The 19,028-nt window shown below is 48.9% G+C and overlaps 10 protein-coding genes across 10 annotated transcripts; 3 read left to right on the forward strand and 7 right to left on the reverse strand.

Annotated features, from left to right (window-relative positions):
* Positions 1–188: 188 nt before the first annotated feature.
* On the forward strand, positions 189–1,506 carry N7481_008244 (uncharacterized protein; the record flags this gene model as incomplete). The annotated part of the gene is made up of 2 exons (XM_057267463.1): positions 189–809; positions 880–1,506. The coding sequence occupies 2 exons, from the start codon at positions 189–191 to the stop codon at positions 1,504–1,506; spliced, it is 1,248 nt and encodes a 415-aa protein (XP_057121664.1).
* Positions 1,507–1,780: 274 nt separating this feature from the next.
* N7481_008245 (uncharacterized protein) lies at positions 1,781–2,770 on the reverse strand (the record flags this gene model as incomplete). Its single annotated transcript, XM_057267464.1, has 3 exons — positions 1,781–2,054; positions 2,134–2,357; positions 2,447–2,770. 3 exons carry the CDS (start codon positions 2,768–2,770, stop codon positions 1,781–1,783), a joined length of 822 nt encoding a protein of 273 aa, XP_057121665.1.
* A 694-nt stretch (positions 2,771–3,464) lies between these two features.
* N7481_008246 (uncharacterized protein) lies at positions 3,465–5,267 on the reverse strand (the record flags this gene model as incomplete). The annotated part of the gene is made up of 4 exons (XM_057267465.1): positions 3,465–3,973; positions 4,042–4,234; positions 4,297–4,994; positions 5,048–5,267. The coding sequence occupies 4 exons, from the start codon at positions 5,265–5,267 to the stop codon at positions 3,465–3,467; spliced, it is 1,620 nt and encodes a 539-aa protein (XP_057121666.1).
* Positions 5,268–6,073: 806 nt separating this feature from the next.
* Positions 6,074–7,311, forward strand: N7481_008247 (NAD(P)-dependent alcohol dehydrogenase; the record flags this gene model as incomplete). Its single annotated transcript, XM_057267466.1, has 3 exons — positions 6,074–6,100; positions 6,159–6,287; positions 6,358–7,311. The coding sequence occupies 3 exons, from the start codon at positions 6,074–6,076 to the stop codon at positions 7,309–7,311; spliced, it is 1,110 nt and encodes a 369-aa protein (XP_057121667.1).
* Positions 7,312–7,469: 158 nt separating this feature from the next.
* N7481_008248 (fungal specific transcription factor domain-containing protein) lies at positions 7,470–9,923 on the reverse strand (the record flags this gene model as incomplete). The annotated part of the gene is made up of 4 exons (XM_057267467.1): positions 7,470–7,705; positions 7,781–8,411; positions 8,438–9,741; positions 9,821–9,923. 4 exons carry the CDS (start codon positions 9,921–9,923, stop codon positions 7,470–7,472), a joined length of 2,274 nt encoding a protein of 757 aa, XP_057121668.1.
* A 466-nt stretch (positions 9,924–10,389) lies between these two features.
* Positions 10,390–11,508, reverse strand: N7481_008249 (carbon-nitrogen hydrolase family protein; the record flags this gene model as incomplete). Its single annotated transcript, XM_057267468.1, has 4 exons — positions 10,390–10,718; positions 10,780–11,183; positions 11,270–11,358; positions 11,464–11,508. The coding sequence occupies 4 exons, from the start codon at positions 11,506–11,508 to the stop codon at positions 10,390–10,392; spliced, it is 867 nt and encodes a 288-aa protein (XP_057121669.1).
* Positions 11,509–11,851: 343 nt separating this feature from the next.
* Positions 11,852–13,127, reverse strand: N7481_008250 (glycosyltransferase family 2 protein; the record flags this gene model as incomplete). The annotated part of the gene is made up of 2 exons (XM_057267469.1): positions 11,852–12,855; positions 12,905–13,127. 2 exons carry the CDS (start codon positions 13,125–13,127, stop codon positions 11,852–11,854), a joined length of 1,227 nt encoding a protein of 408 aa, XP_057121670.1.
* A 61-nt stretch (positions 13,128–13,188) lies between these two features.
* N7481_008251 (uncharacterized protein) lies at positions 13,189–13,749 on the reverse strand (the record flags this gene model as incomplete). The annotated part of the gene is made up of 1 exon (XM_057267470.1): positions 13,189–13,749. The coding sequence occupies one exon, from the start codon at positions 13,747–13,749 to the stop codon at positions 13,189–13,191; it is 561 nt and encodes a 186-aa protein (XP_057121671.1).
* A 537-nt stretch (positions 13,750–14,286) lies between these two features.
* N7481_008252 (glycoside hydrolase family 5 protein) lies at positions 14,287–15,744 on the reverse strand (the record flags this gene model as incomplete). Its single annotated transcript, XM_057267471.1, has 1 exon — positions 14,287–15,744. One exon carries the CDS (start codon positions 15,742–15,744, stop codon positions 14,287–14,289), a length of 1,458 nt encoding a protein of 485 aa, XP_057121672.1.
* Positions 15,745–17,205: 1,461 nt separating this feature from the next.
* On the forward strand, positions 17,206–17,974 carry N7481_008253 (uncharacterized protein; the record flags this gene model as incomplete). The annotated part of the gene is made up of 3 exons (XM_057267472.1): positions 17,206–17,518; positions 17,580–17,692; positions 17,780–17,974. The coding sequence occupies 3 exons, from the start codon at positions 17,206–17,208 to the stop codon at positions 17,972–17,974; spliced, it is 621 nt and encodes a 206-aa protein (XP_057121673.1).
* Between the last annotated feature and the right edge of the window lie 1,054 nt (positions 17,975–19,028).

Genomic DNA, 19,028 nt, shown 5'->3' on the forward strand with positions numbered 1-19,028 from the left:
GATTTCCATACCCGTACCTGGACGTGGGGCAAATGAATGGACCAACACCCTCAGGGGCGCTGATCGAGACCACACCCCAAACATGAAGCGTTCCATATAAAGATCCGGGGGTCTTTTCGGGCCGGTCCCCTGGATGAAGAAATGCTTTTTTTCGGGTCGATCCTTTCAACCACTCATTCACAGCCGTCATGTCGAGCTTAATCGTACAATGGCTGATGACGCGGAATGCTCCTCCCTTGAGCCCGCTTAATCGCCGCGAATATGACTCGGCAAGCAGTGTGGACGCCAACTCCGCCAATTCAGCAGCTGGTTCATGGATCATCGATCCATTGCCCTCGCTGCAGAGGGGCGGTCTCATCGCCATTGCCTCGTTGGCGATGATTTCTCTCATTTCCACATTCAGTCTCTTGTGTTTTTTCACCTATCGTTTCATCTTCTGGAAAAAGTACTACAAACGCTACATTGGATACAATCAATATGTCGTTCTCATGTACAATCTCGCCCTCGCAGATTTCATCCAAGGATTGGGATTCATTGTCAGTTTGCGATGGATCGACCAGAACTCCATTCATGCCGACGACCCGGGATGTTTCTTGCAGGGAATTTGGCTTCAGATCGGTGATCCTATGAGTGGAGTTTTCGTGCTCGCAATCGCCTTGCACACCTTTTTGCAGGTCAGCTTCGGTCGACAGGTTAGCCACCGCGTCTTTGTATCCATCGTGGTCGGGCTGTGGGTATTTGGAGTGATCTTGGTTATCATTCCGATCGCTGCCCACGGATCCCACGTATGGATGCCTTCTGTGGGATGGGTATAGTTTTCCCCTCGCTCCTGTTCCTAGTAATCTCAAGGAATTATCACTGACATTTCTTTGCTCGCAGTGTTGGATGACCACGCAGCACCCGGTACTCCGTCTTTGGACTCATTATTTTTGGATTTTCGCTGCTCAATTCCTGAACCTCGTTTTATACGCCATTATGTTCGTTCAACTCCGACGCAAGATCTCTCAGTCCAAGATTCTGGGAAGCAGCTACACGGATAGTCTCAAGCGCCTGAACCGAGTCGTCTCATACATGGTCCTGTACCCGATCGCATATATCGTATTGACACTGCCGTTGTCTGCCGGGCGCATGGCATCCGTTAGTGGCCACTCGCCGAGTGTGGCCTATTTCTGCGTGGCTGGTGCTTTAATGACATTGTCTGGATTCTGCGACACTCTCCAATACACTCTGACCCGCAAGAGTATCGTCTTGGAATCGGAGATCGCATCGAAACGAGAGGATGGCTACCACGACCTTTCAAGTCACAAGAAATCACGCTTTGAAACCGCTGGGGGATACTCGCAGAAGTCGAATGATAAAGGACCCATCTCGACGATCTGTGCTGCTCATCCTGGCAATGACTCTACCGAAGCAATTGTGCCGGGCGGCGATGTTGAACTTGCCAACGTCGACCATGTGTATCAGCATACAACGATCACAGTGACTCACGAACCGGCTTATCGCTAAATTTCTACGACAATTTACTTTTTCTCTTTTCACATTCTTTGAAGATGGCTTATGGGAGGCTATCACCAACACTTTCCTTTTTACCACGACCTTTCTTTCCGACTGTACATACAACATACTTTATTAGATGAGACTCCATTTGTTCAAAATTTATGAAATTCAATTCCATTTGGCTTGACTCCTATTCTTCTTTCGTCTAAATGGCGAAATCATCCGAGAAAAGATTAGGAGGACGCCTTCGAACTCAGAACCGAGATCAATGATAACAGAGATCTTAGGCCCCCTGGTGGATGTCTGACCACTCATCATCTAGTTTCTGGATTAGTCCATGAACAGGATTCACATACGGAGGAGTTGCAGTCTTGGTAACTGGAAACCTCAGCCCGACACATCCGAGGTCGGCAATCTCATACTCGTCCTCCTCGCCCCAGTAATCCGCCTCATTCTCCCCATCGGTTCCGCGGTAGACGGGAGTCATCATGCCGGAAACTACTCCCTTCGGAGTCATTTGCCAGACCTTGGGATTGCCGGATTGTGATTTGATCCTTCTGCGAAATGTAGGGATGCTCATGTCGGCGTCCATCAGACTTCTGGATAATAGCGGCGGGGGGGCAAGCCAGGGGATACCGACACTGTAGGCATGTTTCACTGTTGTGCTCGTCTTGAATTGAGTCGGTGTCGAAGAGACTATCCTCGACCTCATGTATCTTTGTCTTGCTGATTCTGAGCTTGGGGAGTGGCTGATCTAGAGGTTGGCATAGGTAGTCATCAAGTCCCTCTGTGACGTTGGGGATGCGAAGCTGTCGACCATTCGGGAGGACAGCATAGGAGGATTGGAAATTGGAATCGGTCTATTTGTAAATGATCACAAGGTCAGCTTCACCTCTTGTCTTTTATTTTCTTCCCAATACCTCATGATCCTGGGGACTTAACCACCTACCAGCAATGCATCGACCGTCGACATTTCACCCGTACAGCACGGACAGCGGATATTGACCACCTGGAGAGGCTTGACCTCGATACTGCGGTTGAACGAGTCAAAGATCTTAGAGTTTCCATCGGGGCAAACATCGAATTTGACACGGCTGCGGGTGCGCCATTGCCCTTCTTTCTCGACATCGTTGAGATCGCAATCCGGCTGGGATAGTTTGATAGCCGTGTCAATCACAGTGTTGCAGTAGATCATTTCCTTGTGCATCACCACATGAGGATTTGAGACCTTGCACCCTTTGGGGATGACTGGAATCCACCTGTGCCAGCACATCTTGAATGTTGAAGGGTGGGAGAATGAGGAAGTTGAGGAAGGTGAAGAAGGTGAGTGAGTTGCGGGAAAATCTATAGGGGAGCCAGTTGTTGTCTTGGGTTGCCTACCTCTATCACCGCAATCGACCCAGTATTCAACTAAGGTAATTTGATCCTGACAATTCAGGGTACTGAGTATATAACTCGGTAGGATATCTCCAACAATGGCCATCTATACTACTAGTACTGACAGAAACGCGGGGTTGATTGTGGACATAGGATGTCGTTTCCCATGATACATACCAGCAATACTATCGCGATAATATTCTAGGCACTCGCAATGTGTTAAAACTCGCTGCAACGGGACGTCGCAAGACCTTGAATTTTATGTCCACCTCAGTATTTGTGTATGGGGACCTACAGGCTTCATTACTGGTACGAGACAACTTCCTGAGGACGGGCCACTTTTACCGCACCTGGATTGCTCCAACACTTTGCGAGCTATTGGGGACCGTTCTGAAGTCAACTTTATACCGTTTACACTTGATCTACTGAAGAGATATATTGCATTCTGGAATCGGAAAGGATTCTACCAAATTTGATTAACATGAAAATTTGAATACTCGGCTGCAGCTTGAAATTATAGCATGAGTCAATCTTAGGTGAGTCCAACTAGAGATATAGAGTTGTGCGTAAGATACGATGAGATGGACCCATCAGGCTAGATGTTGCTCCTTGTCACACTTAGAATCATCATGGGCAATTTCCATCACCTCGTTATCGGGACTCGCAAATGCCTTCTCACCAAAGGCAACAGCAATTTCCTCTAGAGTATGATCGGCAGTCTCGACATAGTAGAAATGCGAGACTACAGCCGAAGAGAGACAGAAGAACGCGATGATGAGGTAGAAATACCCATGGATACCGGCAAATGCGTCGGGCGATACCATGCCGATGATAAAGTTGAAAACCCAGTTGCTTGTCGTAGCAAGCGCCATTCCTTTACTGCGTCCACGAAGTGGGAATATCTCCGCGGGGATGAGCCAAGGCATTGGTCCCCAGGTAAATCCGTAGAGAATATTATACAGCATGACGAAGGCATACTGTCCGTTTGCCTTCATTTGAATGCTGAAGGGAGCTTCGGTAAACACACAGACAATGGATAAGAGGACAGCCATGCCGAGACCTTTTTTTGTTTCCAGAATTAGCCTTTTGTCGTAAGTATCTGCATGAAATTATAGCTTACCTCCTACAAGAAGCAGTGGCTTTCGACCCCATCGGTCTGCCAGCCACCAAGTCGCAACAGTGGCAGCAGTATAAGGAGTGAATTTGCGGCAGTGAGCAGCAGTGACTTCTTCTCATTGTATCCGGCAGAAGCTAGAGTACTCGGAAGATAAAACGAAATGATGTTGATTCCGTTGATCTGGGCATACATCTGGGCTGTGATTCCAACGATAGTCCGCTTGCGGTAGCGTGTAAACATTTCCTGTTCAAGATCCATGAGTAAGTGATCTGGATATTCGTGAGCAGAAGCACTGGGAAATATACCTTCCAGCTTGATTTTCCTTGACGGGCCTCATAGATGACTGCTTCTTGAATCTCCATGTAGACCTTTTGCACATGTTCCGCCTGTGTGTCTCCATCAGAGTGTAGATCGGCAATAGTTTGCAGACTCTCCTGGCTGAAACCATTCATAGCAAGCCAACGAGGAGTTTCCGGGAGAAAGAAAGACATGGCAAGCAGAATGAACGACAGGATAATCTGAATGATGAACGGACCCTGCCAAGACATATTACTCGGCAAAGCGAAGAAGAACCCATAGTCAACCCAGCAAGAAAGCATGTAGCCAGCAATTTGGAATGTGTACTCAATGCCCACCATCAATCCTCGGCGATGTGGTGCGGCAATCTCGGTTTGAATGATAGGAACGGTCATTGATAAAAACCCAACACCCAATCCTTGAATCGTGCGACCGGCCACGAAGGTACCGAATCCTGGTGCAAACATTTGGATGAAGGCGCTGAAGAAATATATGAAGGCACCAATGCGAACACACTTCTTACGACCGATAATGTCGCCCAGTCGACCTGCCAGTAGTGACCCTACTGCTGCAGAAGCCTGCAGACATGCGACAGATATGCCGGTGATCGAAGGGTTGACACCATCCGTGCTTCCATTGGCACCCCCATAGTCTTTGAAAAAGCGAGATATAAAGACCGAATTCACCAGTAGACCGGACATAATACCTAAAAAGTCAGCATATGTTCCGAATCCTTGATCCATTTTTGATTTGCCATACCGGAATTGTAACCGAAAAGGGCATCACCCAAGCTGCCAAATCCACAAGTTGCCCAAAGCAAGGGCTTCCCCGTGAATGGATAGCGGGCAGTGATCGTCTTCGGCTTGAGCTTCTTCTCTAGCCAACCCTGCTGCTCTTCAGCCAAAGCAGCAATGGCTTGGGAGCGGTTTCCCGGGGTCAGTGTAACCCCTGCATCACCAGTAATTCCTTTGCTCTCCATAATAACGGAAGAAAATTGACAATGTAGTGAATTGATTGCGCTGGCGAGAAATCGAAATGAAGATTCCTCTTGAAATTTCTCTTTCTGCCTTCATATTGGGCAGAACTCTTATATTTCTACCCCGCCATTTTCCTCCACGGGGAAGAAGAATATACTCCGACTCCAGGCCGGGATTATGCGGGATAATCGAGGAGTGGAGTTCGAACGAGATGCCCACATCCCAGACCCTTGTTGTACCGGTCTCCGCAGGGGCAGGGCTATTTTGTCTTACCCTCAAATTCCTTGCAGCAGAGTAATTGACATAATTTTTACCTCATGGAGTTCTCGGTAGTCTCCGCAAAAACCATCCCTAAAGTAAAAAGCCTCATCTCGACCGCAAATTCACTTGGCTAATGACTGGCGATTGGGTAACTATCCATGAAAGCTAAAAGGAGTCGGGATGGAGGTGGATCCCCTTTGTTGCAGGCCATTCTGACCCGGCGGCCTAACTGATCTGTGAGTGGCCACTCGGTTCCGGGGATGTTGTTGTCGGCCCGCCGGAAGGCAATAAACAACTCGAATGCCGATCCCGAACGGCTCGAAGTGACTCGTGCCGATGAAATGACTTTAGCATGAGTGGAAGTGATGAGGGATATTGTTTTAATCCACCCAGTGAACCGAATTTTCGCTTCGGCGCGGGGCAAAGTAGATGGAAAGGCGTCGTAGCTTCGGAACCGTAACTATCGCCAAGGAATGAATTATAACTCCTGTATGTTAGGTAGATCTCAGAGTAGGATCTTCATCTTTTCCTACAGACCGCAGCAAGTATGGCCATATTTCAAGAATCTTCTCTGGTAGGTGTCTTTCACGAAGCAAACTGTGTTGTCCCTTGCATCGACTGATCAATTATAGACAGCGAACCGGGCCTTTGTGCTTCATCCCGGAGGGAAGTTCACGTATGAACAGCGCGTCGTTCCCGATCTCGAGACCGATCGCGATGTAATAGTACGAATTGTTGCGACAGGCCTTTGTGGTTCCGATGTAAGTAGACGTCCTTCGCTTTCACATTGATACTCTTATACAACGGAATCTAATTCGGATATCGCCGCAGGTTCATTACTGGCAACATGGGCGCATTGGACAGTATGTTGTGGAGAAACCAATCATCCTAGGCCACGAGTCCTCCGGAATTGTCGTTAAGTGCGGTGGAAATGTCACCGACCTTGCAGTTGGCGATCGCGTGATGCTCGAGCCTGGATTTGCCTGCAACATCTGCCACTATTGCCGCGGTGGTCGTTACAATCTATGCGAATCGATGCGCTTCGCTGCGACTCCTCCCTACGACGGAACCCTCGCCAAATACTACCGCGCCCCGAGCGAATGCTGCTATAAACTGCCGCCCCATATCTCTCTCCGCGATGGCTCTATGATCGAGCCTTTGAGCGTGGCAGTGCACAGCTGTCGACTTGCGGGATCTCTGCAAGAAAGCTCGGTTGCGGTTTTTGGGGCGGGACCAGTGGGATTGCTTTGCGCTGCTGTTGCACGCGCATTTGGGGCTTCGACTGTGGTTGCTATTGATGTCGTTGATAGCCGGCTTACTTCTGCTTTAAAGCATGGCGCTACCCATGCATACAAAATGGACACTGAATCTCCAGAGAGCAATGCAAAGGGATTGCTGAGTTCAGTCGGGCTGAAGTATGGATTTGATGTTGTTCTAGATGCAACCGGCGCCGAGCCTTGTCTGTCCTGCGGTATCCATGCTCTTACTCGAGGGGGTACTTTCGTACAAGTTGGATTGGGAAACCCGAATCCCTCTCTGCCAGTCGGTCAAATTTGTGATAAAGAGGCTGTATTCAAAGGAAGCTTTCGCTATGGACCTGGAGACTTTAAAATGGCGATTGATCTGTTAAACTCACGTCGAGTCAAACTTGACGGGCTCGTTACCCATGAGTTTTCGTTTGAACAGGCGGAGGACGCGTTTAAGAATGTTGTTGGTCGGGCTGGGATTAAAAGTGTTATTTATGGACCCGATGTTGATGAGAGCGAGGCGAATAAGTTCAATTAGCGAAAGATCGCAATTCAGATCCAATTCTCATGATAGCGCTGCGATATAGAAGCCTCGAAGGGTATAAATGAATATCGTATAATACTGCCGTCTTGGGCGATATTTTCTGAAAAAGAATGTTTCAAAGTCCGTAGTAAATGAATGTACATAAGCACCAATCATTGTCGTTCAAATCCATTCCATGTCGTATCCCACAGCCAGCACAGCCCGCCATCGATGGCGTCATAAGTACTCTGCCGCAAGTCATCTTCAACAATACCTGAAGCATTCCAGTCATAGCCTGAGGATGGATTCCAGTTGCCTCTTGGTTGGATACCTTCATCAGCGAAGGTTCCCTGCACAGGAGCATCCGTGCCTAAGACCAAATTCGAAGCAATTTCGTTGCTGCCGAAGACTGCATACTCAGGTTAGCTCTCATGCCATATACTCTCCCAATATTCCCATGAAGTGCCCAGGGCATTAGACGTACCATATTGGACCGATGTTAAGCTTTCATTAAGCCGATCGGCTCTACTTGGGGGTAGCCATGTTTGATCTCCTAGATTTTGATGGCGGGAGTCCAGGGTTGGGTTAAGAGGCAGGCGAAGTGTGTCTTCGACGGACATCGTTTCATGATAAATTGAGTCTGGTTGAGACTGGGCGCGAGGTTGTCTATTCGCGCCGGAAATAGGTGCAAAAATTGTGGCCGATTCTCGGTGCAAAAGTAAGATGACAACATTTCTCAAGACGAGAGTACTTTGCTTGGACAACGCAGAGCGTTTCCCAAGTAGATCCTGTAGACGCAAAATTCGAGTAATTGTTCGCTTGATGTCCTGTGCCATGTCGGAAAGTGGCTCTGAAAGGGCCATCACTGCGAGAACAATTGCAGCATTGAAAAGATTGATGGCGAGAAATGCAACTAGATGGCTGTCCGTGGCAAGCTGAGCGAGAACGGGTAGTTCTGTCACCCGGGATGTTCTCACTGCTGCATCCATCCACAGTCGTGAGCTGTCATCCTGAGATTTGGGGTTCATCCCATCGAAATTCCAACTCGGTTGGGTCATTGCAGGGCCTGCACTGGAATGATCGATAGGGCTGTCCCCCTGAAAAGCTGAGCCTCCCTGGGTTTTGTTAGAAGATAGTCAACCTGTCGGTTGAGTAGTGGTCGATGCAGAACAATAAGAACATTATCGTAGGTTAATTGTAACGCCAAGGATTGTAATGCATGGGCTTTGTATTTGAGGTCTCCATGAGGAGACAAGTCTTGCCCCAGGTCCAAGGAAAGATGACTTGGTAGTTGACTCGACCATCTCTGAAGGCGTTGCGTTGCTTCTTTCGCTAGCTCATAATAGGCATCTCCTGTTAGATTATCGGAGCCAGTCGTCCGGGAGCCGAAGACAATCTCCAGGGCCGGGGATGCTATCAAGTATAGCTTATTGAGTTCCCGTTGATAAGGAGAATATGCGATGAAGCTACTCGGCTCAGCTGTCGGCGTGACGAAATTGGGATTTTCTGGGGTATCGGCCGGCATCTCAACATTGCAATCCTTATCACTGATCCCTAAAGGCCGCCCGTATGTGATTGAAGCAAATCTGTCCCATGTATAAATGGTCCACCAAATTCTTTTTCTTTCCTCTATATCCTCGGGGGTCCCTGTGGTGGACTGTCGATGGAACCCCAGTGATTGGGACATTTTGATGGTGGTCCCTAACAGTGAAAACGAAAGGTTTGGGCGACCGTGGTAGACGTAGTGAGACCCAAGAAGAACACAGGTCTGAATTGCTGTGATAGATGGTCGATCCATTATCTCCACGAGATTTGATTCGACTATTTTCAGCAACCCTGCACTCAAGGTTCGCCATTCTTCTCCAGTATCGGCCAAATCCGTGCCAGTCCGCTGAGATCGATACCACGTCGCCATTGCGAGCATGACTGATAAGAGCAACAGCCAGGGCTTGTCGGAAGGATTAGCAGACCCATCTGCGATAGAATTGAGCATCTTGCGGAACTTTGGCTCGTAGATAGCTAATGAGAACCAATGTATGGCATCAAAATATTCTTCTAGAAGGCTGTAAACCAAGTCCAGTGGAGGAAATGGCCCTCCCAATATTGATGAGATGGGAGATCGTTGATAGTGTTCAGTAGTAGCGGACGCCGAGACGCTGTAATTAGTATTGGCACCGGCGCGATAACCAGGAATGGCAGATGTTGTGCTTTCGTCAATATGTTGACTGGAAAGTTCGAAAATTCGTTGAGCGATTCCTAGGGCGGATTGGGCTTCATCGCAATGAATTGGTGGAGAAAGGATTCCCGTATTTAAAGAGACAGCGGGCTGGTCTATCCTAGCAGGGGAATCTGCAGACCGAAGCCCACCAGATAAATTGCGAGCGGGGGCTCGACCACTTCCAAGATGCGAATTGCGATTAGGTTGTGGGATATGACGCTGATTACCTTGAGTAGGTGTTCTTGCTAGCTCCCTTTTTCTCGCAGTGAGTGAATGATTCTTTCCAAAAAACATAGTTGAACTTACTTCCGCGCAGTGGCTTTTCGGGCCCTGCTTGTGGGAGTCCGGCTTGAAGGCAGCTGTTGGCAATCGACACCGGCTCGTGCACAGAGCAAACATGGTCTTTCATTGTCACACTGCCATGGATTCTTGATTTAGTAACGGCCCGATATGCACGCAAGATGCCGAAGCGCGATGACTCTACCCGAGATTTATGAAGCCGACATCGTTCGCAGGCGGTCCTCACTCGAGTGGGGAGCCGTTGTGGAGTCAGCTCTCTACCTGAATTCGAACGGTCATCCGAGGCCATTCTTCTTGTTGACCATTGATCATGTCCAGGTGTACTTGATCATATCATTCAGCTCAAGGCAGACCGGCTACACTTTTGGGGCGCGGAAAAAGGTCCCTCCGCAGGCCCGCAGTGGCGCAAAGGCCAGTAATAAATGGTAATAAATGGTAATAAATAGGGAACTTGAAGTATCTTCATCTTGGAGAGGAAAGGTTGATTTTGTTATTTCCAAAATAATTAAATTTGAAGGTTGGAAAATTGATTTTCGATGACCGGCGCAAAAGGTGCAGTATGATCATCGCCAAGTCTACTTCGAACTATGCCGATAGACATAATGCCAATCGTCCTTCTTTATATCCTGCCTCACCTTATAATTCTGCTCTGCAACCTCTAGCACCTTAAGGTCCATATCGGCGACGCAGATTCCCTCCTCGGATCCCATTTTCGCAACAGGCCCCACCAGAGGAAGGGTGATTTGCGACAAGCCGAGGAAATCCTCGGATGGCCCGGCCGCATTGCAGAAGATGATACCGCAAGTGTTCTCGAAAGCGCGGGCTGTGAGTGTTGTTTCGAGGAAAAGTGCTTCTGTGTTTGAATTGTACTTGATACAATCCGCAGAGGCATCATGTGGGGTCCCTGGGTCCATTAGCAATGGGAACAATAAGAGCGGTAACTGGGGTATAGGCTTATCACTCACAGTATGTAGGGATGATCACGATGTCAGCCCCGTCGGCAATCAACTCGCGGAATGCCTCTGGAAACGCCAGGTCCCAGCAGATCAGCATGCCCACACGACCGATCGGTGTGTCGATGGCAACATGGCGGTCCAAGCCGGAAGAGGTGAGGTGCGGGCGCTCAGGGTGCCAGATGTTCTTCTTGATATAGGATCCAAGAATCGAACCATCGTTGGATATAAAGTAAGCTGTGTTGTAGAATATGGGGGATCCATTCGATCCCTCCTGCTTCTCAATGATCGTTCCGGGTACGATGCAGATCTTCAATTCCTTTGCGAGGGCCTGGTAATTGGCAAGGTACTTGGCAGAATCAGCTGCTTGGATTGCCCAGCGGGGATCGTTGGGAACCATTCCACTGAGATGGTATCTGAGCGCAGTGTTAGTCATAGATTCGGTTTGCCAACTTGTTCGCACCCGATGGCAACGCCATGAATAGACGGACGCGTTGCATACTCAGGCAGAACGGCTAGCTCTGCGCCTTCAGCTGCAGACTGCCGGATATAGTTGCATGCCGTGGCATGATTTTGGTCTGCTTCAACATCCTGCAGAGTCGATCAGTTACTGATTGGATCCTCACTGCGTCATAGATAGCTGCCCTGGGCAGCGCTGGGGGGTGGCTGGGGGGGCTGGCTAGTGGTCTGACCTACCTTGATATGCCATTGGATCACGGCAACGCGTCGGGTTGGTGCCATTTTTTTTGACCTGTAACTCTTTTTTTTGAAGGATAAAAGTTCAAGATGTTGTCGGGAAGCGTTTATAAAGCTGGAGTGTGCACGATGATACTCCGACCCCAAAATTTTGGAGACGGTGGGTCGCGGGGGTAAACGCGAATCACAGCGCTGCAAATCCAAGTCCCCGCGCCGAAAGGGTTCTGCAAGCAATCGCGGGGCAATAATTTCTCGGGGTATGAAAGAACACTGGCATTAATGACATTATTACATTGTTATTAGTGGATATATCGTCTGTAATCTAAAGATAAATAAATAATAAAGACAAACGCCGAGATGGTATCCCTCCAGAATGGTAAGATGATATTCAGGCCAACCCTACTGCCTCCAGCGAAAATGCTGGTTTCTTACTGACGCGGTAGACGAGTCTGTCAGTCCAGAAATGAGAGAGAACAGCATGAAGGGTAGGCACGGCACCGAATACCGTACCCGAAATGGGGAAGCAGATCCGGTCGATGAGGAATTGCGGTCGATACCAGAGACGACGGGCACATCCAGTATCGCCAATGTTGGCCTCGTTCATGTCCTCCATGCGGGAATCGAGATGCAATTTATGCCACTGCTCGTACAGAAATAGACAACCGTTCATCCCGATGAAAGAAAGGGCTCGCAAAATCTCAGTCACAGTGAATGCCCATGCTAAAGTCGGATGTATTTGAGCCACCGGGGTCAGAAGTTTGTATATCACGGAAAAGATCATAACGATCGTAAGGTGAGCCGGAAGGAAATGCGCCTCCCAGAGAAGGGAGAGCAGAGCGAAGTGGCGGGGATGCAGGAACGAACATCGGTGATGGAAGCGAAGATATCCCAGCGTGCGTCGCGCCGCAAAGCCGGTATCTAAAGCTCCCCACATGTGTCGCAACGCCTGGCGATATCGTGCGGCGCAAGTATCGACCGTACGCCGCCAACCGTGTCGGCTATCACTGGAAACATTGCACTGACTGGCAGGGGAATGAACCACGCGGGAAATGATATTTCCCGCCGTTTCGAAGTAGCATTTCAGCAGCATATGCATGTCTTCCCCGATAGCTGTGGGGTCACTGTCCCATCCACCCACTTTCTCGGCCAAAGAAAGAGGCAAGGAGTATACTGAGGTAGGAATAGAAATCCACGTCCCCGGGTACATCGTTGACAGTCCAGCGAAGCCCCACATCAGATCGGCACATCGCACTAGGGCCGGTACTTCATGAGAGTTGCGGTCAAATAGAATAGGGACAGCAGTAAATGGAGCGGTCTGCCTCATCCAGATGTAAGTAATGAAGGCGAAGAATCTCAGTGAAATAATCACGAGAGAGGTGTGTGTCCGCTGTTCTAGTGTTAGACGTGAAACGCAGTTGGCTGGTGGTGTGTAGATTCATACCGTCCATCACCGTCACCAAAACATTGCAGCAATCCATCTTCAGCTCTGTGCGATGAACCTCCATGATCCGTCGGGCAGCGCAGGCCACATTTGAACTCTTTCCTGCAATCTCTCCCTTTATGCCAGCAGGATGAAAGGTTGTGTGGATGTCAAGGAAACAGTGTTCGAAAGTGGACACGAGATGACCAGCTTTGTCGGCGGCGATAGCTTCTTTTTGCTCCATGGCGAGATAAATCTACGTGGAATTTTTAGCCTTGTCCTGAATATCTCCATTTGCTATCGGATCATACCTCATACTGTGATTTGGCTCGCGGGTGACTTGCCAGCACCTTCAGGGTTGTTTCCAGGGTGTGAAGATCTTCGCAGTAATTGGGCAGAATGATGGCATGAATAAGTTCTTTCTCAGTCAATTCATGGACAGTAACAAAGTCATTTTTGTCAAAAGACGAGATTTTCGCGTCCGGCAAAGACACTGGGGATGGAGGCGCGTCAGAATATAGCTGATATTCTGGCCGTGGCGGCTTCGGGGAGGGGAAGGGAGAGGTTGCAAGGCGTCTCTGGAAGATCTCCTTCGTGCTTTGAAGGGTTCTGGAGATCGACCAGGCGAGACGGAGAGTGAATCCAAAGGTATGAATATGGATCAGGACGGTGTAGACGATGAAGGTCTTTTGGGCCAACCCCAGCCCACCCCATGGGCCATTTTGTGTAGGAGGAGTTATGGAAGGTGCTGGTAAGAATCCCTTCAGCATAGGAGACTCCAAAATGTCGGTAAAGGCGCAGAGCAGCAGCAGAGCTAGACCGATTAGGCTGAAGCCAGGCAGACAGCGAGTCACCCACCCCAACATTGTGAGTAGAGGGAGCGGAGAGAAAACAACAGAGAGGAAAAAAGGAAACTTCGATTAGCGGAGCCTGACGGTGATAAATAGAAAGGGGAAAAAGCCAAAAAAAACACGAAGCATCGTGACCACGAAAATAGGAAGGGAGTATGTCAGAGGGATGAGAGAAGGTAGTAGAGCGGGTCAGGAGAGATGCGATCTACAACACATGAAGATGACCCTGGATGGAGTGAGACGAATCAGGCCTCAGACCCTGAGCACAGTGGACATGGAGACAACCGATAGGTAGACCCTGCATATAGTCATGAGATGTATATAGCTACTAAGTACGGAGTAGAGTATTCAGTACTTAGTAGTATGTACTCTCTCCTAGTACTGAGTACTGTTGATGGTCGATCTACATATTGGAGTCAAAGCTTGGCACACCGTGGGAGCACCATTGGCTGTGAGCATTTCCTGTAATTAGGCATGGCATCAATTATGGGTTTCCGAATACTATGAAGAAGGAGTCAGGGTTCGGTATATTCCGTAAAAATACGGGTTATCCTATCTGCTGCTTCTATTGACCAACGACCATGCGGGATGTTCCCAGCGAACCGAGGGCCAGTCCCACCGCGAGTCCACCAAGCCATAACTCTCCTTCTCCCCCGTGGCCTTGCGTGCGTTCAACGCCCAATACCCCCAGCCCGCTCCAACCTCTTCCAAATATTCCACCAAATGCGTCCAATAGTTCATGTCTCCGTCCGTGGGTTCATCAGGTGTGCCAACCTCCCCCACCCACACCGGCGCTACATCTTCCTCTATCAAGTACCCCCAGTTCTCTCGCATCGCCGCCGCAAATTCCTCATATGTCCTGCGTGAATATGGATATAACTGGCCCCAACCAGACCATTGATACACATGTGCGGAGTATACCACCCGGTCCGGTACGCTGAGCTGCACAGGTCTTCTCCGTACCCCGGCCAAGTCATTCGCCGAGGAGATTCCTTCGACGATCATCAGCCACTCAGGGTTCCATGCTAAGAGGCGTTCGCTCGCTCGCTCGGCTGCCTTGGCCCAGTCCTCCCAGTGCATCGTTCCCCAAAGCCCACGCACCTCGTTGCGAAGGTCCGCCCCGAGGACTAGCGGGTTCGATACCAACGGCTGCATCACCGTCTCCCAATTCTCAATCCACTCCTCCTCACTCTGCGAGACGCGACAGAAGATTTTCCCAAAAAGCCAGTCGTTGGCCCATGCGGCGTCGCAGGGGTTAGCGCCACAGCACCATGTCGCTTGTGTGATGTGGTTGTTGATGATAACCAAGAGCCCAGCCGCGGTGAGACTCTCCACCACGGCGTGGAATACATCCAAAGCCCGAACTGGGACTAATCGTTGCCCATCATACAGATCTAGGTTCTTAGAGATTACCCTGTCGTCTATGACCGGATTTGCCCTGACCATCTCGTCGGCGTAGGGCAATCGGACACTGTTGAACCCCAGCCGGCGGATCAACTGCGCGATCTCATCCCGGTGTCGAACGTCCAACCCACCAGGAACAAAATCGATGTCACTTGCACCATACCAGTTGATACTGCCGAGTCTGAGGGGGACTTTAGCTGCATCGATGATATGACGTCCCTTTGTACGGAAAGGCGGGGTGAAGTTGAACGGAGTCGTTTTCGCATCTCCAGACGTTGGCCGAGCGGGGTCCAATCGAGTTGGCTCTGTGTACGCAGAGCCCGTAGACTTGAATACAGGGTGGGTGGGAATCTCGATAGAATTTGATAGAACTGATTCTTGATCGAGAGTCCAACCGGCGGCCAAACCTGCGCTCATGAGCTCGCTCTGGGTCTTGACATGGTTGGAATCAATATTCGCGTAGATTGCCGGGTTGGACTCTGTTTCATATTCTCCCATTCTTCCCATAACCAAGTGAAGTATGACTAGCACGCTGGTGGACAGGACAATCAGTACCCTTCGATTTCTGCGGATCCAGTTGATCGCCATCACCACGATGGGGAACATGGTGGATACAGACACTGGACAACACTGGTCTGGATCGACTCGCCGATTAAGGACAATGGGATAGATGGAGCGATAAAATGGCACACTCTCAGGATACCCAGTTATACATTCATGATGATGGTTCTATCCGGCTGGGCCGGTGTGAGAAGAAACGCTCGCTGAGTGTTGACCAATGATGCGGCGTTGCGAGGTGTCCATGGGTGCGTTAGGGCTTCCCTTGGTCAATCCATCGATCTTTTAGTTTCTATGTCTTGTTAGTCAGGATAAGATTGACCTCATTATTTCTATCAATTCTCTGCTTAGCTCCTTTTCGCTCTTAAGTTTATATCGTGAAAAATGGAGCGGGGATGGGTTTCCTCCCAAGGTAAACAATGAATGCCAAGGAATACTTCAGCCGTGTGACGGAGTGTCTCGTACGTGTTCATCCTTCTGATTTTTGATTTAGTTGGCCAGAGCCATGGCTTAATTCATCACGGTCAAAATACTCAATAGGGAATGGATGTGAAGAGTTTCATTCAGGCTTCTTGTTGGTGAAAATTCGACAGTTATTTGATTGAATAACCAGGATAGCCACCAGTTTATAAGAGTCGGGCAGTGCAAAGACCGAATCTCAAAAGCTCACCGGGGGTTCTGATCGTTTCACATTCCTCTTGGCTAGCTTCCAGCAAAGATGGGTTCATCTTTCGAACTCAAGTCGAGAAATTAGATCTTCTCTTTGAATCATCAAGTTCTTCAACTTGATAAAGAGCCTTTTCTCCCTTCCCGAGCTGTCAAATGACGGAAGCTTCCGGAGGACGAAGTCAAAGATCTTTGGCTGTTAGACTGGAATGTGGCTCTTTTGTTTTACTGTATTGAGGCTTTGATTGGACAATGACAACAGGCCTGGATTGAAATTGAGCAACAAGTGCCTTGAATGCCAACGTATCGGGATTAGATTCGATTGAACGTGACTAATGTCATGATTAGAGGCCGTAATTTATTGAGCAGACCTTTGAAAAGGTGATACTCTTGCAGCGAAGAAATATTGAGTAGCGCAGAACCATCCTAGCTGCGATTGGCGGAAACAGGGTTGTCTTCAATGAATTCATGGAACTAGCCTCCAAAGTTCATTGTACAGTTTCTCGAAAAGACCTTGAGACGGTTTGAAGCTTACAAAGATCGACCGCTTGAGTACTTGAGCAAGGGGCTATATACAGTTAACCTACGATCTGGTTCAAAGCGACAAGTATGTGGCCATGCCACAGACAATATCGCAGAGCCCACATCTTTGTTGACGAATGACCTCTTTCACCAATCTTATTACAGCTAATGACCATTTCTTTGTGAAGGGTTGCAAGTTTAATCGTTAATATTGATCTCCATTAGATATAAAAGCCATTTCGAAGGCCGAGAAAAATCCTACTATCTCCATCGCTGCTCGTGATTGTCTTTTACATCAGGTTCATTTTATCTTCCGCAGCCATGCTTCAACAGCGACTGGCTGACATTGCCATCACCCTCTTCAATGTTCTACATGAGAAGAACGGTATTAGGTTTGGACTTTTTGGTGACTCTGCAGTCAGCGTAGTCCTGGATGAAGAGTGGCCACGAGGAGCCGACAATATCAACTGTATCGTCTCTACCTCCAAAGATAAGCTCACCAAAGCGCTAGATGAAAAGGAAGGGTTTGTCGCTCTCCCGCAAGCTCATGAGGATCATGTTATTTTCCTATGGACCGAATTACCAAATCGGAGTAATCCTATAATGGTGGAGTGTTTCTGCGAGTATCTTTCTAGTGAGTAACCCCGCCCCCATCTCCAGTCACTGAATACTTTAACTAACTTAGCATGATTTAGATGAGAAGATAGCGAGAAGTAATATTACAATGGCCTCTTATATGATTTATGGGAGGAAGCACAACAGGGGTCCTTCATTCTTCCTCGACCCATTCTTCCTGTTCAAGGACAAGGTTCGTCTGTCCGCGACTCGCGCAAGGTTTCACGATAGTAGCGATCTCCGGCTCTTAGAGAAGAAGTACAACCTATGACTTAAAAAGCTTCATGGGTTTTTAGATCTAGCATACATTGGTCAGGCTATCAAGCACTTTCCCGAACTTGATCGTTTATTTGCGAGAATTGGGATCGATGTTGAGGCGGCTCTTCTTGCCGCCGAGTCTCTGGACTTGGAGAAAGTCAATCCACCGGGCCATTTCGAGGTCCAGCTTCAGCTGTCGGACATTCATTTTTTATAGGTATTCTACTGACCCGACGGCATATCCTGCTAATGCGGGGGATGATCAATCTTCACACTGGCAGGGTTAGCCCTGGAATATCTGACTGTCGAGGTTATTCCGAGTCTTCGAGGTAGAAGATCATTATATAGTATTGATATTTTTGACGGTAGTTGGGTGTCGCGATGTGCATTTGAAGCTTTTGCTTTACAATTTGATTTTCCCATTATTTTCAGACCAAATTAGGACAGAAATCTTATTTGGATAGTATGCCGAACGCGGCTTCGTAGACCGTAGTACTAGTACTCTCCGATATTTGCATGCGCCACAAAATCTATGCCACCTATGGGGCCTTCTCCTCCTATAAATGATGATATTAAAGGGAGCAGAGATCGCTTTGGTGGTGATGTTGGAATTAAAGTAGGCGTTCACGCAATCCGCGCTGACGCGTTCGGCATACGTTATGGGGCTGCGTGACGGGCTGCGTGACGGGCTGCGTTGTAGGGCTGCGTATACTCTTCGAAATTCGAACCTCAACCTGGCCGGATACTGAGGTCGGTTTCGGACACTACCAATTGGCCAGTGGATTCCCACTGATCTACAGACTGCAAGAAAATCGGAAACGAGTTCATCAACCTTAAAGCAAAGGTTATATTTGCCCTCGGTGAACGAGGACTAAGTCCGGCAGCAGGTCAGCGCCAAGATCGCTCAGCCACTAGGGCGATCGCGCTGCACATGCTGGGCGAGACGGAGATGCTGAGTGGTCAGTTCACTAGCCCCCAATGGAAACCTACTGGCAGCCCACTGGAAATCCACTGGAGAACTCATCATGCATCCTCGGGTGGATCCTCTTGGACCCACTGGTCGTTATCTACGGCCCTATGGCCCCGGGGGGTCTTTGCCCGTGCATCCTGGCCCGACATCGAATGGTGCCAAGGGAGGAGGGGTCCAGAAGCCAGTGTGCAAATGCTATCGAGTTTAAATTCTTATAGCTTGGGATGATCCCTCCTGCAATACTTGTACCTACTTCTCTCCTTAAAAAGATCTTCCTGCCAGTATTGATCTCGCATCGCAT

This window comes from Penicillium waksmanii (assembly GCF_028829765.1).
Source record: "Penicillium waksmanii strain IBT 27052 chromosome Unknown utg000007l:1.0-4314555.0:1.0-4317578.0, whole genome shotgun sequence".
NCBI classification, from domain to species: Eukaryota; Fungi; Ascomycota; class Eurotiomycetes; order Eurotiales; family Aspergillaceae; genus Penicillium; species Penicillium waksmanii.